At 41.4% G+C, this 17,490-nt stretch overlaps 1 protein-coding gene across 6 annotated transcripts in view; it reads right to left on the minus strand.

The window, feature by feature from the left end:
* ZFYVE9 (zinc finger FYVE-type containing 9) overlaps positions 1-17,490 on the minus strand; it is a 172,670-nt gene that overhangs the window by 37,628 nt on the left and 117,552 nt on the right. For 5 of the 6 annotated variants that reach the window (XM_074265932.1, XM_074265934.1, XM_074265935.1 and 2 more), the window contains 6 exons: positions 14,165-14,264; positions 11,419-11,595; positions 9,656-9,825; positions 8,471-8,591; positions 7,311-7,433; positions 5,735-5,890 (listed from right to left, as the gene is read on the minus strand). In XM_074265932.1, the coding sequence (XP_074122033.1) occupies positions 5,735-5,890; positions 7,311-7,433; positions 8,471-8,591; positions 9,656-9,825; positions 11,419-11,595; positions 14,165-14,264 (847 nt within the window). The remainder of the gene's footprint in view (positions 1-5,734; positions 5,891-7,310; positions 7,434-8,470; positions 8,592-9,655; positions 9,826-11,418; positions 11,596-14,164; positions 14,265-17,490) is intronic. The other variant, XM_074265936.1, reaches the window with a different exon arrangement.

Below are 17,490 nucleotides of genomic sequence, written 5' to 3' on the forward strand. Positions count from 1 at the left end.
TTATTACTGGGCTGATATGTGATGAAAAAATCATTGTCACCTAAAGACATATTATACTAGTGCTCATGGCTGTATTTTAAAATTACTTTTGTTAAATTATGATTTATTTTATATTGATTTAAATTATTATCAGATAATTTAAATACTTATTAAATGTGAATTATTCAGGTGAATTTCATTCGACACTGACAGATGCACAACTGTTCAGAGGACCAATGAACAAGGCATTTAGGCATCTACGAGGCAAGCAAACATTCATATTTAAAATAATGTCTTTTCTGTAATGCTTTATTTAACCTCCAGCAAACCTCACTCAAAGGTGTAAATCATTTGTGTGGGTTATCAATGTGGTAGCTGGCCTACAATTAAATCCATCATGCAGAGAACACATGTTGCTGAGTGGTGGGAAACGGAGCCAGCACTGAAGATCAGTGGTACTTCCCCAAAGTCCTCATCAACTTCCAAATTCACTTAGTAAATGTCCACACTTCACATGGTAGTTGAATAAGGAGTCACATAGTACAGGAATTGAGGAATACAAGTCACCAGGGCCCAAGTGAACCACATATTTTCAGACCCTGAAAGTACTGGAAGATGGGATTGTTCAGTAATTGTTAGTGCTATTTGAAAGACCATGTAAAACAGATGCACTACAAGATTGGTGGAAAGCAAATGTCGTCCCAATCTTCAAAATGAAAGACAGCAGAGCTTACAAACTATAGGCCAAAAGGAAGGCAGTTGGCACGTACCTGAAATTGTACAAAAATCATACAAAAAACCAGGATGGCCTCAACCCCAACTAGACATGCCAGACCAGCCTCCCCCCCCCCACTTTTTAAACAATAAACAAACAGTTATGGCATACTAGAGCTATCGTTTACCTTCAATTTTTTTTTCACTTTATATAACTTTATTGTTGTTTGTCCTTTGTTCTTTTTTTTTAAATTTTTTTATTTTATTTTATAATTATAACTTTTTTTTTTACAGTACATATACATGGGTAATTTTTTACAACATTATCCCTTGCACTTACTTCTATTCAGATTTTTTCCCTTCCTCCCCCAACCCCCTCCCCCAGATGGCAAGCAGTCTTATACATGTTAAATATATTACAGTATATTCTAGATACAATATATGTGTGTAGAACCGAATTTCTTGTTGCACAGGAAGAATTGGATTCAGAAGGTAAAAATAACAGTTTACACTCATTTCCCAGTGTTCCTTTTCTGGATGTAGCTGATTCTGTTCATCATTAATCAACTGGAATTGGATTAGCTCTTCTCTATGTTGAAGATATCCACTTCCATCAGCATACATCCTCATACAGTATCATTGTTGAAGTGCATAATACCCTCAATTTTTAGCAAAGCTTTTCACAAATCTCTTCTATTCCCGGAAAGAGATGGCTTAGATCCCTTATCCCCCAGCCCAGAAGAATGCCTTGTTGTGGCAGAGGAGCTTGCAGAGCTCAGTGAAACTACGAGCCACCCTGTATAGGTCATAGAGGGAGTTCTCACAAAAGATCAGGAAATGGGTGATACATTTCTAGTTGTCTTTTTTTTTTTTTTTTTTTTAATTTTCAATAGCATTTTATTTTCCAAAAAGGTCACCAGAGAAGAAAAAAGCAGCCCATCCCGTATCTCTACCACAAAGGTAAGTCTCTCAGGTAAGAAGGTGTTCAGTATGCTACTGGGGAAGAGGGGAGACCACTATCAGTAGCCCAGGACTGATGAAGCTGCAGGCCAAACCTAAAGGGAAACTCAGCCAAGGATCCATCTGGTGACCAAGGAAGGTCTCACGCTGTAAAGATCAATATTGCACAGGAACCTCTATGTGGTAAGATCCTAGAACCAAGGTAAGCTGGATGTAGTTTAAAAATAAAAGAGTTGGAAAGTTTAAACATCAACATTTTGAGTGTGTGAACTTAAATGGACAGGAATAGGTGAGTTTAACTCGAATGATTACTCCATGGACTACTGTGGGTAAGAATCTCTCAGAAGAAATGGAGTAGCTCTCATACTCAAAGAGTCAGAAAAGAAGTCCTGGGATATAATCTCCAAAATGACAGAATGATATTTATTCAAATCCAAAGCAGACCATTCAACATTACAATAATACAAGTCTATGTTCCAACCCCTGATGCAGTTGAAGATTGTGAGCCTGAGGTTGTAAGCCTGAGGGACACCTAAGTAGATGGTGTTGCCCTTGACAATAATAGGGAAGGTATAAAGGAGAGAGAATTTAGGAGGAAAGATGAGTTCTACTTTGGACATGTTGAATTTAAGATGTTTACTGAACATTCGGTTCAAGAAACGTTGTTAGAGATGTGAGACTGGGGTCAGCAGAGACGTTGGGGCAGGAAAGGTAGCTTTAAGAATCATCCCCTATAGAGATGATTAAATGCACTGGAGCTGTGATAAGATCACCAAGTGAAGCAGTGCAGAAGGAGAAAAGAAAAGAAGACAGATTAGCGGACACTAGGCTTAGAGGGAGTGATCTAGAGGAGGATCAGCAAAGGGGACAACAGAGGAGTGCTAAGAGAGGTAGGAGGAGAACCAGAAGAGGTGAAGGAGAGAGAGGAAATCTGCATTACACTGTGTTACACCTGACTGCCAGTCCAAGAAAAATGTAAAATCTTTAAAATGAGAGAGGTGGCAGGACTTAAGGTCAAATTTTGTCCCAATTTTTTTTGGGGGAAAAAAATTAAGTGGATTAGGATTTAATTCTTGTTAAAAATCAGGAAGATACTATTAAATCGGCAGGTAGAAAAAAACATTATGATCACAAAAAGCTAACAAGACTATCAAAAACAAAGGCTAATCTCACTTAGTTTTATTTTAAAATACAGGATACTTCATGAATTTATAAGATCATCTCTGCATTGTTCCAATTTCAGCATATGTGTTGCCAAATCAAGCCTCCTCACTTACTTTTTTGACAAGACTGGTAAATGAAGGGAAAACTAAAAATACAGTTTACTTAGTTTTATTTTTTACTTTTAGTTTTTTTTCCTTGAAAAGCAGATCTACCTTCTCTTTCTCTCATCTCCTCCTCCACAGTCCCCATCAAAAAAGGTAAAAAACAAAACAAAAGAAAATGCCACAAACATGATAGTCAAGCAAAACAAATTCTCCCAAAATGGCTGAATCTGAACCACAATCTGACCTATTAGAAAATGGGTGATACCTTTCTGGCTGTCTTTTTTTTTTTTTTTTTTTAAGTTTTCAATAGCATTTTATTTTCAAAATACATATAAAGCTGTGTATCAACATCCATTTTTTTAAGACTTTGTGTTCCATATTTTTCTCCCTCCCTTACCTCCTTCTCCCCAAGACAGCAAGTAGTCTGGTATATAGGTTATGTGCAATTCTTTTAAACATGTTTCCATATTTGTCATGTTGTACAAGAAAAATCAGACCAAAAAGGAAAAAAACCACAAGAAACAAAAAAGTGAAAATACTATGCTTTGATCCATATTCAATCTCCATAGTTCTCTGTATGGATGTGGATGGCATTTTCCATCCCAAGTCTACTGGAATTGCCTTGAATGATTGATGAATTTCATCATGAATGGAATCATGATTAGCCATCATGTTGATCAGAATTATGAAACCATCCAAACTTAATTGTCTTTACACTATTGTTGCTCTCATTTAAATTGTCATCCTGGCTCTACTTGCTTCACTTTGCATCAATTCATTTAAGTCTTCCCAGGTTTCTCTGAAACTATTTCCTTCATATTCATGTATACCACATTTGTTTGGCTTCAATCTTACAATAGTACAGAAAGCTGCTATAAATGTTTTTGTACATGGGTTCTTTTTTTCTGTCTTTGACCTCTTTGGGGTACAGACCTAAGAACAATGCCAGTGGACAGAATTTAATAATTTTTTTTGAGTGTAGTTCTAAATAGTTTTCTAGAATGGTTGTACAAGTTCACAGCTCCATTCAGTGTATAAATGTACCTATTTTCCCACAATCCTTTGGCATTTGTCATTTCCTTTTTTGGGGGGAGAGTGGTTGGAACAATGCTGTCAATTAATCAGTATGAGGAAGAACTTCAGTGCTATTTTAATGTGTGCTTCTCTAATTATAAGAGATTTTGAGCATTTTTCACATGGCTATTGATTTCCCCCCATTTACTTGCTTCTTCTAATGTTAGCAGTATTAATTTCATTTGTGTTTTAATTATGTAAATAAAAATGTTCACTTTACATTTTTTAATTCTATTTTCTGTTTCATCTTTAATTCTTCCTTAAACCCATTCCTATGACATATCAGAGAAGGATTCTGCAAAGTTCTAATTGAGGAGCCTCTGAACTTTAAGGAACACGTTGAAAGTAAAATAAGCTTAAAGATAAACTTGATGCTTTTGAGTATTCAGCTCTCACACCCAGCAGCAATTTAAGTCAAGTGCCATTACATTTGGTGTTATCATTTTAGAGGAGCCACAACAATATTGTGTTATACAGTAGATGGGGTTCATGATAAGTTATCCAGAGCACACAGAAATGCTTAAACACTTAAAATATAATTTTTTAAAATTATGATTTTAAGGGGCAACTAGATGGCACAGTGGATAGAGCACCAGCCTTGAATTCAGGAGGACCCGAGTTCAAATCTGATCTCAGACACTTAACACTTCCTAGATGTGTGCCCCTGGGCAAGTCACTTAACCCCAGCCTCAGGAGAAAAAATATATATATATGATTTTTTTAAAGGAGCAAAAGCCTATGTGCCGTGGATAATTAGGGCTTAGGAGTACAAAAGCAGACCTTATTGTTTCACGACTTCTGGAGATAAGCTTGAAGACTATTATCTTTACAGATTAACAAGAACAAAATAAATCATATTTATAATGGGCTTTAAAAAAGGTGTGTAAAAATTATGACATCTATTTTTATAGAAGACAAAACAGGCTGGAGGAAAGTTAAGTGCCTTGCCCACAAACACTCAGCTCCAGAGTCAGAGCCAGCATCTGCTCAAGACCATATTTTGAAACATTCTGAAACCTTGAAGTGCTAAAACATCATATTTTAGTTGTGATTCCATTACTTGGAATTATCTGACTTATAACTGGAAAACTTTGCTACAGAAGTACATATGGTACAGTAAGCACCAAACATGTTGTCAGATTCATTGCTCACTTCAAATTTAAACAAATGAAGGAGAAAATGAAGCATATACAGACAAGATCACAATCTATTGGTTCCAACTAATTGTATTTATTTATCAATAGTGATGTCTTGGACAAACTTTAAAAATTTTAAATTAAGTCTCCCAAATCTCTTTGTTGCATGTCCAGAAAACAGGTTTATGTGCATGCTCATTACTTAAGAACAACACAACTTAAGATTTATAAACACAAGAAACAGTCTTCTTTAAGTAGAATTAAGCAAAACAAATTCTAACCATTTTATAAATTCTTTGTAGAGCTAAAACAGTCTGGAGACAATATTTCAAATGAAAATGCTGCTCAACAATAAAATCATTGCTTTAAAAAAATCATTTCCTCTGCTGTAATTACAGCTTCAAGTCTTTTAAGCACCACAGGAAGTCAAATGCTAATATTTGGAGGCAACTTAAAGTCACAAAGTTCAGACTCAATATCTGCCCTGAAATCTCAAGCGACATCCCCAGACTGAAGCAATAAAGCAGCCCAATCCAGGGGTCAGCTTGCATCACCTCCACGGGGCCCACCCAAGGCCAGAAGGCCCGCAGACAGCACACCCACCTGCCAGTGCATCACGATAGAGCTGCACAAAGTGACTGAAGATGTCCTTGGGCAGACATTTCTCATCAGGCAAACACTGAAGAAGGATCACCACCTCCGACTGTCCCACCGCATGCATGCCCTTGGTAGTGAAACACCAGCACTTCCTGTTCACATCTATGGGAGGAATAAGAACATCAGTGAGAAGTTCAAGCTTTCCCTCTCTCTTTCTACCTCCCCTACTCAGGTCCCCAGGCTCGCACACAATAAAAGCGAGGCAGAAAAGGGGATCGCTCGGATGTCTTTGGGCAATGGAACTGAAGCTATCATGACTCCTCTCTCGAGCACAATCACAACAGGCCCCCTGATGACTCTGGGCAGAGAATTCCCAGAAGGATCCTTGGGCGGCATCCGACCCAGCCCGCAGATGAAGCAGCCTCTCCATGGCAAACTTTATCCCAACCTTCCTGGAGAGCAGAAAGCTCAATTCCAGGCTTCTGCCACCATCTAACTATGGCAAACCAGCGTGGGCTCATACACATAGCACCAGCTTCGGTGCAGGCCTGGCACTGACCCTTGGGAGAAAGTCACTGCACTCCCCCGGCCTCTGTCCCAGTCCTCCTGTCTACGCTGCAGAGATGTAAGGAAAGCATTTGGTGTCCATTAGACTAATGAAAGTTGGTGCCATGAACCTGGGCAGGGGAGCCCCCTTCCAGCATCCTGATGATTTTAGTGGCTTTTATCATGCAGCCCCACAAAGCAGAATGGGATGTAAAAATGACACTGAATATCTAGGAGGGATGGGCACATCACAACCTCTGAAGTTTTTTTCTTGTCTGCTAAATGGGGTAACATCTACGCTGTCCAAATATACATCTGAGGAGGAACCAGGACTACCTAGTGGGGACATCTCCCCATCTACCCCAACAGGGCACCAGGGCCTCCTACTGGGAACAGCAAGCCTTGAGGCCCTCCCTCCAGAGACTCAACCCTGCAGGCCTGGACCGGGTTATCTTGATTGGTGGTAAATGGCAGATGGACCTAGCCACCCCCAAACCTTCCTGCTTCACATCCTGCCCGGCTGAAGCAGGAAACCTCAGAACACACTGTTTGGCCTAGTGTTGCTTGCTCTGACTGTGCTCTTCTCCTCATCCCTAGCTCGCCCCGGACTCCTCTTTTAGGAGGAGTCGCCTATATTATCATATCCTGTTATTCTATAAATTCCTGGAGGACAAATACTGTCTTTGCTCACTCCCATGCCTATATCTACAAGTAGTAGATGCTTAATAGCTGCTTGCTCAGACTTGGGAACATTCTGAGGGAATCATGATTAATGTGTCAGAAGACTGAGACATCCAACTGAGAATAATGTCATAATGTCCAAAGACCACACGGTGAGTGGGCCGGGTGGCCAGGCTTTCTGACTCCAAGCCTACCAGCATTTCCACTGCTGATCCCTCCACCTGTTCCTTTACACACCAAATGCTTTCTAAGTTCAGCATCCAGAAGTTCCTCATGTGAATACTCTGTTTACAACCAATGCTTCTGTAAAACTTAGCTCACTTTAAGAAATATTTGAAACGAGTCCACTACTTACAATTAACAATTTTAACCATTGACAGCAAATTTGCATTTAAAACAAACACCAGTGGGTCAGGGCCACCATCCTCCAGCTGCTGCATTACAGAGATCTGGGAAGGACGCTCCTCCACAGCATAATCTTCAAGGAGAAAAAGAGAGTGAGAATGAAAAGGAGGCCTAGAAGGGAGGAGTCCCATAGCAGGGCCCACACCTGCTTAACTAGAATCCCTTTAAAAACCAACTAAATCAATCAAAAGTGGGGAAAAGGCATTTGACTTTATTGGACTTTCTACTCCAGAAATGGCTTGTGCCAGAGATCCTAGAGAGGGTCTCTTCTTCCTTTATCAGAAATTAACTGGCCTGAACAGTTCCACATATGTGTTCCAAGACCAACATTTCAAATAATTCAGTCACAAAAGCAATTCTGGCACCAGTTCCAATTTGGAAGCTCTGGGAATTCCAATATTAGCTTCAAAAATGGATAAACTGGTAGTTTTCAAAGCTCCGAATATCATTATCCTCTATGATCTCACGTGACAAAGCTCTCTCCTGCAGCCAGAAGCTCTCAAACTAAAAAACTAGGGCTGTATGAGCTACAGACCACGAAGATTGGCAGACTCAATATATGGCACATGAAAAGCACTAGCAGGAGAGAAGAGGCAGGATCAAAAAGTTTTACTTGGGGCTATGGAGGCTGGTGATGGACGTCAGTCACCTTCCAAGAGATAAGGAAGCGAACTGTGCTATCAAAAGCACCCTTTTAGGGGTCCAAGGTTAGTGAAATTGAATGTTCATTATTGTTACTTTGTTTGAAGCTATTCTTTTCTTTAGGGCAATTTGATGGATAACTCAATATCAAAAGTGACGAACCATCATTGCTTTCCTATAGGAAACTCAAAGCAAAAAGAAAGAAAATCCATGATATTTGGTGGGGAAGGACAATAGAGAAAGGCTGTCTGAAGTGCATTGATAATTGATAATTCTGATCAGATATATTCTGAAATCCTTGAAATGTTTCACAGTACATATACAGAGAAGTGTGCTCTGATCAGTTAGAAAGAGAAGAAAAGCTTTTAGAACACAAGGAGCAGGGGCTCTGCGGGGCTCTGCAGATGGCATCCTATGTTTAGTCAGCTTAGTCTCCAGTAGAAAATTGAATCCTTTGGAGCCACTTACCTCCTTTGACCCCGGTAGAAATGAGGATGGGAGGGAGACCATCTTCTGGAATCAGGTTCATTGCACTTCCAACAGGACTTCCCACCTGAGTTATACTCCCCGAGAAGGCAGAAATATCTGTCTACAAAAAGAAAGGGTGCATTACTATTCAGGAGAATTCCAGACTTGGATAGAATATAATAGGGAGAGGTAAATGGAAAACAGATGCCTTTTCAATCCTCTTTAACATATAACAAACATTCATTAAACACTTACTGAATAATAAGAACCTAGGTTTAATCGAGACAAAGTCCTCACCCACACTGAGCTTCCAGTCTAGCAGGAAGTGAAGATACCAAGGGAGAATGGTAATATACACTATTCTACACTAAGCACAGAGAGTCCTGAGACTGAGAAAACAAAAAGCTACATAAGGTCAGAAGGCTTAGCCCCTCTACTCAGACCTCTCCCCTCTGCACCTGTCATGTTATAAGCTGTCTCAGTATTTGGGTCATCTCCCCTCCTAAACTATAAGCTCGTAAATTGCCAGCAAGGACTGGGCCTGGTTTCATCCTAACAATCCCACTACCAAGCAGAGTGCATTTTAAATATACCCATACACAAAGTAGGCAGTTAATAAATACTTGCTAAAATGAATTACAGATAGAATATGACAAGTACTTAAGATACTTCTATCTCTTTCGATTCTTATTGTGCAATTAAATAACATTTCATGCATTTTATTCTTGTTTGCCTTATGATGGCTTCACAGAAATTTTGGAACAGGAATTAACTAGTCCAATTCCTTCAGTGTTACAAATAAGAAAACTGAGACTCTTGAGAAACAGACTTGACCCCAGCCCCACTGTGGTTTAGCAATAGAGCCAGAACCCAAGTCTCTAGGCAGAGTGCAGCTCTCACTTTCTCTCATATCACATAAGAAAACATCAGAGAATTTAGAGGGTCTGTTTTGATATTCCAACACGTTCTCTTGGCCTCCCAAAGGCAGAAGAAATGGTTGGCTAGTGCCCAGGTGCTGTTTTGAGAATAAGACTTTTTGACAATCAGAGTCACTCCACCCCACAGAGATCTTCAGACAGGAACTGGCATCAAGGGGGTTCCTGAGGCAATGACCTCTGAGGTCCTCCCAACTTGGGATTCTGCATTCAGCACCAGCCATGGAGCTGAGATTAAGGGTTCTCTTACCTCTGCTGCCAGCGGGCTGCTACTCACTGGCTGGGCTGGGTCATGGGACACAGCCAAGGCTCCCGTGGAGGAAGGACCACTCACTGTTAATTTGGCTGCATCAGCAACTTCCCCATTGGGCAAGATCCCATCGGCAAACCACACTCGCCTTTGCTCTCGGGGCTGAGCCACTTAAGGAGCCAGAAAAATAAAAGAGGCATCAATAGGACAGCAAGTGAGTTCTAAATGTCACAGCTTGAAGGGCTACCCAATCCAGGTATGCGGAGATGACTATCGATGTAACTGTCTTTGGAATTTAACAATCACAATTTCCCATTAATGTGGTTAAAAACAACAATGATGAATAGCTGCTTTTAAACAGTGCCCACTCTTACTTTAACGGCACATCAGAGGAGCTCAAATGTATGACACACATTTGGGATACTCATATTCCCCTGCAATATAATCATAAGCACTGACACATTTTGCTAACCAAAAAACAAACAAAAAACTGTAGAAGAACAGAATATGTCCAAAATAAGTACATGTAGAAAGTTCCTAGAAAATGAATTAACATGAAGGGGAATGTGGCTACAGACCTTCAATGGCTCCAGTAAATAAAGGGTTTTCTTTCTGACACCTGAAAGGGATGTAATTAAAAAGAGCAAAAAAGATGCATGGAAGAATGCTGGAGAGGTCCTATTCAGTAGGAGAGAAAGAATGGAAACAAAGGCAAAAGAATTGGCAAGAGAGTAGACTGGATTCCTCAAAGTATAACAGAAACAAAGAAGGAAAAGACATAACTTGGAATAGAGAGAAGGCTGTCCCTTAGTCTCACCCTGCAGGGATTGGACCTCTACTCCAACTCTAGAACCTTCAAACCAATTAACAGTCAAATAAGAGTAAGTTTGGGGAAGAGGAACCCTTACCTCCCCACTCCCAAAGTGGCAAATGGAAAAAAAGATCAATGGTTTTAAGAAGGAAATCTTGAACTAAAAGTACAGGATTTGTGGCAAGTGATGGTCTGACAGTAAAGGGAGATGGGAAGAATGTGATCGGTCAATGCCCATCAAAGTGGGGCAGGAAGAGCTACTTAGCCAGAAGGGGCACAACTCAGAGAGAAGGAAGAAAAAATACTGACTCTTAGGAAAACTCTCCCTGACAAGATACTTAAGAGAAACATAGACTTGCTCCTTCTACCATTACAATAATTAATAACCATTCCCTCTCAGCTGGCAGTCTCAAAACCCTTTATAAACATCCGCCCAAGCTGAGGCACAAGCCTGTGCATTCAGTACTATTGTGGACTACCTCGATTTAAGAGTCAGGCTAAGTCAGAGGCACATCAATCCTGTCAGGATGCTGTTACCAATCTGAAGGGAAAGAAGGAGATGTCACAGGGCGGGCCAGGAGGAGGGCCAGGGCATCTGTGTCCCCGGTGGTCCTTCTCTCTTCCTAGAAAAGAGCGCACTAGGAGAGAAACCCTGAGCAGAAATGTTCTACACCCACATCCCCTTCAAGAACAGGACTGGCAGAGACTCTGCTCTCCTAGACTACTACCCAAGGGTCTCCCAAAGGGTGAGGCAGCATACCACCACGTTCCACGTGCCCAGAAAGTCTCATAATGAGTCTTGCCTCCTTGCACTTAGCTCCCACCCAAAGGGATCTATCGGTGGCATTTAAAACAATGTGTGCCACCAAAGCACGTTGTCCCCTTTTCAGAGGGATGTAGAGGAGGGGGGAAATCGAGTAAGAAAGCGAGAGAAGAGTGTGCAGTCCCCTACCTTCTGCTCCGGGGTGCTTTAACACTCCCACAGGCACCATCACAGTGGGAGGTGGAGAGCTCAGTGCTCCTGAGGCCTGAGCTTGCTGCAAGGGAGGGATAGTAGAACAGTACTCAGCAGGATTGTTAGGGTTAGGGCTCTGGCTTGAGGCACTCATCATGTTCTCCCAGGCTTGAGCTAAAGTAAATACAGACACAATCAATGTGAATGGATTGTAAAATACGGATACCAAGATCTGCTCCTGCTTAACACCATGGCAAGGCTTTCTTCCTTGTGATAAAGGTATTAAGGAAACAGGCAATTCTGTTTAACCAAGGAAAAATTCAGCTAAGTAAATGGTTATATAGTAGAAGCAAGTAAAAATTTCATTAATCTTTTTCCATCTGGCTTTATATATTCCATTCTAAAGATCATGCCCAAGTCATTTGTTTCTTTCAAAAAGGAATAGGATTTCCTTTGAAAGGAAATTAAACATCAAATAACTGGCCCACAGGTTTTTAAAGTGGGTTAACATGCCCTGTTCTTTTCTTTACAGGGTTCTAGAATTCTCTACAGGTTTTCAAATCTAATTTAATGAACTCCAGTGCATGATTTTCAGTTTCAGTCTAATAAACTTGTAAATTTTTGTTGTTACAAAAGTCAGGGAGTGGGGTGTGTGTGTGTAAAGATCTCATTGGAAAATCTCCAAGGTCTGAGATTAAGCAGCACTCTGCAGAGATGCTCTGGTTCAGCTTCGTATACAAACATCTCCACCTAGTAATATGTGGAGTGCTCATTAATAGCCACTGCTAGATTTTGGTCATGTCTTAAAGCACATGACTCATCCAGAGATGAGTGCCAGGGAATAAATGTGCAATGCGCCACAGCATATCCAAGTAATGTATTCAAAGTGATCATAAGAGAAATGAATATAAGGGAGAAAACGCTTGTAAAGTGTTCAGTAAACTTAAAGATGTAATCAAACTACCAGGTATCACCGCCATCTGGATAAGTTCATCTGTGATAGTCACATTCCCTTTAATCTGCACAAAGGAGCTAGGGAAATGGGAGGGATTATTAGCTTCAGCCTCCAGTTTCTCAGCCACCAAATGAAGGTCCTAAGCTCGGTGGGGCCTCCCATTCCCTTCAGGGTCTAAGGTCTAGGGCTAGCTATTAAAACTCAGGTAGAGCAGCACAATTACATGAGCGGAAATAGGCAGAGTGACAAGTGCCAAGAAGAGCCTTCACGCTCAGTAACCACCCAGCCCGGGTCGGTGAGGAGCCGAAATACTCTGGATGCTACTTTGGTTGTCGGCAGCAGGCCAGCACCAGGGCCTCAGAGCCCTCGGCGAAGTCCATGGGATAAGAGAAAAGGAGAGGGTGGGGGTGGGAGGTGGGGGAGAGATGGCATAGAGAGGGAACACTGAAAAGCACCAAATTAAATATTAAGAAAAAGACTTGGCCAAGCCATGCGAGAGGAGAGATGCTTAAATAACCAAGACAAGTGGGTGACCCTAAGGATGCCCTTTGGGGGGCCTCCTTGGCTTAACACAAAGTAAGACTTGCCTATGAACCCTCTGTCATTTCCTTCATCTTGGGCTGTGCCAAGTCAAAAGGCAGAAGACCTTATATGGCCAAGGAGGCGTCAGGCACTGTAATTAAGCTGGCGCGTGCGTCTGCAGCCCAGTGCCAGGGAAGGAACATGGAAGCAGTGAAATAAAAATCAATGGCCCCTAAAAGGGGTGCACATGATGAATGTCTGCTCAAAGTTACAAGAATTGAAAAGTGGAAGGAAACTGAGTGGATCATAGGAGATGAAAACTGCTCAGACTAACTCAGCATGCAATCAGTTCACAGGCCAGCACCAGAAAACATCACGATGGGTGGGCGATGCGGACAAAGACAGAGCAGGAGGGGCCCAGAGCAGAGGAGCATCAGCTTCTGGGGGTACTCCACGGTGGTATGGGCAGGGACCCGCCCTGCCTGCTCCTTGGCACTCGAGCCTCTCGGGACTCATTTTGACAATGGAAAGGGGAGGCTTTCAGAGGGAAAACACTCTTGCCTCATCAATTGTACTGTATCTCTTTATAAGACTATTTAAGGATTTTACCTGAAATGTAGCTCCCTTTTCTAAGCCCACAAGATGAAGACTGCAATGGCTGTATTAAACCCCACAGGCAAACTCCTCAAAGCCACATACTTAGGTGACAAAACAAAGTAACAGTTACTTTGGCTAGAATAAGTCTAAATGCTAAAAGGGCTGCACTTTCAAAAACCAATCTCCATTGTTCCTGGATTTTGGAACATTTACTTGTTTTAAAATAATAAAGAACAAGAAGAGGACTTCTCATTATTAGCATGCCTGCCCTTCCCCTGGCAAAGGTAGTGAGGCAATAACCCTCAAAAGTACCCTGCCCGCCCATCTCCAAAGGGAATCCCTCCATCTCCCATTTCCCCAGGAAACCCAACACATTTTCTAACACTCACTGCAGCAGTAGCTCTATGAATGTAGCCAACTCTGCTTTTCCTGGTGGCACTTACCTGGCGTTAGCCTTTAGCCATGATATCAGGGAAGAAGAGCCCAAGTTTCCAAAACACATTTTAAATATAATTCAATTTTCCCAACTAACTTCAAGATGCTTTAAGAAGACAAACCACTTGCAAAAAAAATCTAAAATCAGGAAGAAACAGTCATGTCTTCACAAAACCTCTTCAGTTTGGCTCTTGGTGGTCCCTACAGATCCAGCCTCTCCTAATTAATACTCACCATTCATGAGCACGGAATGGCAGATTACACATACTCGAGCTTCCTTTTTCTCCATATACAGCAACTTGCACTTCAGGCTACAACATGCAGCACAGAAAACCTGTGGTGAAGAGAAAACACTCCAAATTACTCAGGATCACCCAAAGCAGAGAAAATAATGAGGAGCTGGGCACAAGCTGGAACACGAGAAACCCAAAGGAGAAGAAATTCAAACCAAGGGGCCAGACCCAAGCATGAACTGATCAGTCAAATGGCTCCACTCTGAAAATCTATCACTAGAATGGCTCCAGCTGTCAATGGCAAAGAAAAGGAAAAGGTTTACTGACAACTGGGGTTTGCCAATGGTCTGATACAATGCTGTTTTCCATACTCTCTTGGACACTGCAGTTAGTAAGTATGGGTATAAGTATACATGTGAGACAAAAAAATAGAGAAACAGAGGAAGGGAGGGGAAAGACACACATACAACAGAGAGAAAGAGACACAGAGGAAGGGAGGAAGCAAGAGACAGTGAGAAACAAAAAATCAGAGATGCAGTGAAAGAAAGAGACAGAGAGGGAAGAAGAGAGAGAGGGAGAGAGGGAGAGAGGGAGAGAAGGAGAGGGGGGAGAGAGAGAGAGAGAGAGAGAGAGGGAGAGAGGGAGAGGAGAGGGAGAGAGAGAGAGAGAGAGAGAGAGAGAGCACACTAGTGAGCATGCTGAATTAAGGATCACATAAATTAATTCTACACACCTCGATTAAGCATCTCCATTGTAAAAGGCCCTGCGCCAACAAATGCCAGACCTTGCCTTCAAGAAGCTCACACTCTGGGGCTGATGCAGGTGGGCCGAGTCCCCCTCCTCCCATAAAGATTAGACAAAATGTTCCCAGCAATGTAAAGAAGAGCACACAGGAAGACAGACTAATTATTCCCAGACTGCCCACAGTGATTTGCATATAGTAGGTACTTTAAGATAGCATCTGAAGAAAGTAATGACCACACACTATGTACAAAGCAGAGAAAGAACAGAAGCGATCCATTTTTTCAGACAATGGGCAAAGTTAACTTTATCACACCCATGAGAAGCTAGGCTTCTGGCATTTCTATTTGGAAAAGTAATGTGGTAAAATGAACTACATTAAAACTAATCTATCAACAGGGAGACAAGAAATTTGTCTGTGGTCTTCATGGGACAAAAACATGGAGGGTGGTGCGGTAATCTAGGTCGGATAGGATGAATGTCAGAACTAACATGTTGGCCTCCGCACAGGGAATAAGAGAGCTGTGACTGCAGAGGTAGAAATTAAAAGATTTAGCAACTGACTGAATGTGAAAAGGGGACGGGCATCAAGGACTCCTAGACTGTAAACTCACGTGACTAGAAGGGAGAAGGTGTTCTCAACAGGACTCTCATCTGGACTACTATAGTCTTCAGCAGCTCTCTAATGCTCACCAAACAAAAGCCAAACCCTCGAGCCTGGCCTTTAAGGCCTTCCCCAGTCTAGCTCCAATCCATCTTTCCAGCTTTGTTTTACATTCCTCTGCCCTCCTCCAGAGGCTCTCAGGTCTAACCACAGATTGTGCCCAATCCCAGATTGTGTTCCTTTGTCCTGGATACTGGTTTCCCAAGGGACACCTTAAAGCTCCCAAAAGAGTCATCCAGTCAGCAAGCAGATATCTGGGAAGCCCCCACTTGGTGCGGAGCTCTGGTCGGCAGCTTGGTGCAGCACTATTCCACCTTCCCCTCCTCTGACAGCAGCACTCACAACTTGCAAATGCACAGCGTGACCTTGTTTCTGGAGGATTTCTTCTTGCAGTCAGACAAGACAAACCACAGACAAAACCACCAGCTATTAAGAGGTAGAAGAAATATTTCTAATAAGTATATCTGCAGAGGGAAAGCATCATATGCAAGGGAGGCTTGCAGGGATGAATTCTGCCTAACATTAAGTTAGGTATTACTGGCGCAAGGTCAAGGAGTATCTGGGACTTAGTGGCAGGTTCTGTCTCAAACCTCTTTCAGCCACAGATTTCTCACATTTCCCTTCTGATTCACAAATCTGCCCATATAAAGGGGGCTAGCTGGCCTAATGGATAGAGTACTAGACTTGAAGTCCAGAAGATCTGAATTCAAATCCCACCTTGACCTCTGCTTACCTCAGTTTCCTCATCTGCAAAATGGTATTAATAATAGCATCTGCCTGGTGGGGAACTGGAAATTGAGTGGATCTGGGGAATGGCTAAATAAGTTATGATATATGAATGGAATGGAATAGTATTGTTCTATATAAAATGATGAGAAGGCTGATTTCAGAAAAGTGTAAAGACTTACATGAACTGATACAGAGTGAAGTGAACAGAACTAGGAGAATCTTGTACACAGTAATAACCAGATTATATGATGATCAATTATGATGAAATTGGCTTTTTTGAAGAATTAGTCGATTCAAGGCAATTCCAATAAACTTGTGATGGAAAGTACCACCCCTATCCACAGAGAAAAATATGGAGACCGAATGTGGATTGAGGCATATTATTTGCAGCCCTTTTTAGTGGTTGGTTACTTGGTTTTTCTTTCTCGAGTTTTTTTCCTCTCTTGATTTGATTTTCCTTGTGCAGCATGATAAATATGGAAATATGTTTTTAAAAATTGCACATGCTTAATCTATATTGGGAGGGGGAAGGAGAGGAGGGAAGGAGAAAAATTTGGAACACAAGATTTTGCAAAGGCAAATGTTGACAACTATCTTTGCATTTATTTGAAATAAACAAATATGGGGGCAGCTAGGTGGCGCAGTGGTTACAGCACCAGCCCTGAATTCAGGAGGACCGGAGTTCAAATGTGGTCTCAGACACTTAACACGTCCTAGCTGTGTGACCCTGGGCAAGTCACTTAACCCCAGTGGGGGGGGGGGGGGGGGGGAGAGAAATAAACAAATACCATTAAAAATAAAATAATATTACAGTCATAAAAAGAATAGATCTTTCATTAAAATGATAAGTAGTATTTAAGAAAAAATAACATCTACTTCCCAACATTGTTATGAGGATGAAATGAACTTTGAAATGAAATAAAGCACTTTGCAAACCTTAAAGCAACATGCAAATGCTAGTATGGTAGTTGTTATTACATATATCCTGATTAGGTTTGCTTTTACCAGTTGGGAAAGTCACCTCTTTGGGCTCCAATTATCTCAACTGTAAAATAATAAGGTTGAATTGTACAAAAGTGACCATGTAGCTAGCAATTTCTCTGAAAGGTGAGTTTGTTAAAATTAGGATGGTGCCTTTGTTTTTTAATAATCAAGTGAAGTAAAAAGAGAAAGTATGATTTTATAGCATTTTG

Source organism: Sminthopsis crassicaudata, chromosome 4 (genome assembly GCF_048593235.1).
Source record: "Sminthopsis crassicaudata isolate SCR6 chromosome 4, ASM4859323v1, whole genome shotgun sequence".
Taxonomy (NCBI): Eukaryota; Metazoa; Chordata; class Mammalia; order Dasyuromorphia; family Dasyuridae; genus Sminthopsis; species Sminthopsis crassicaudata.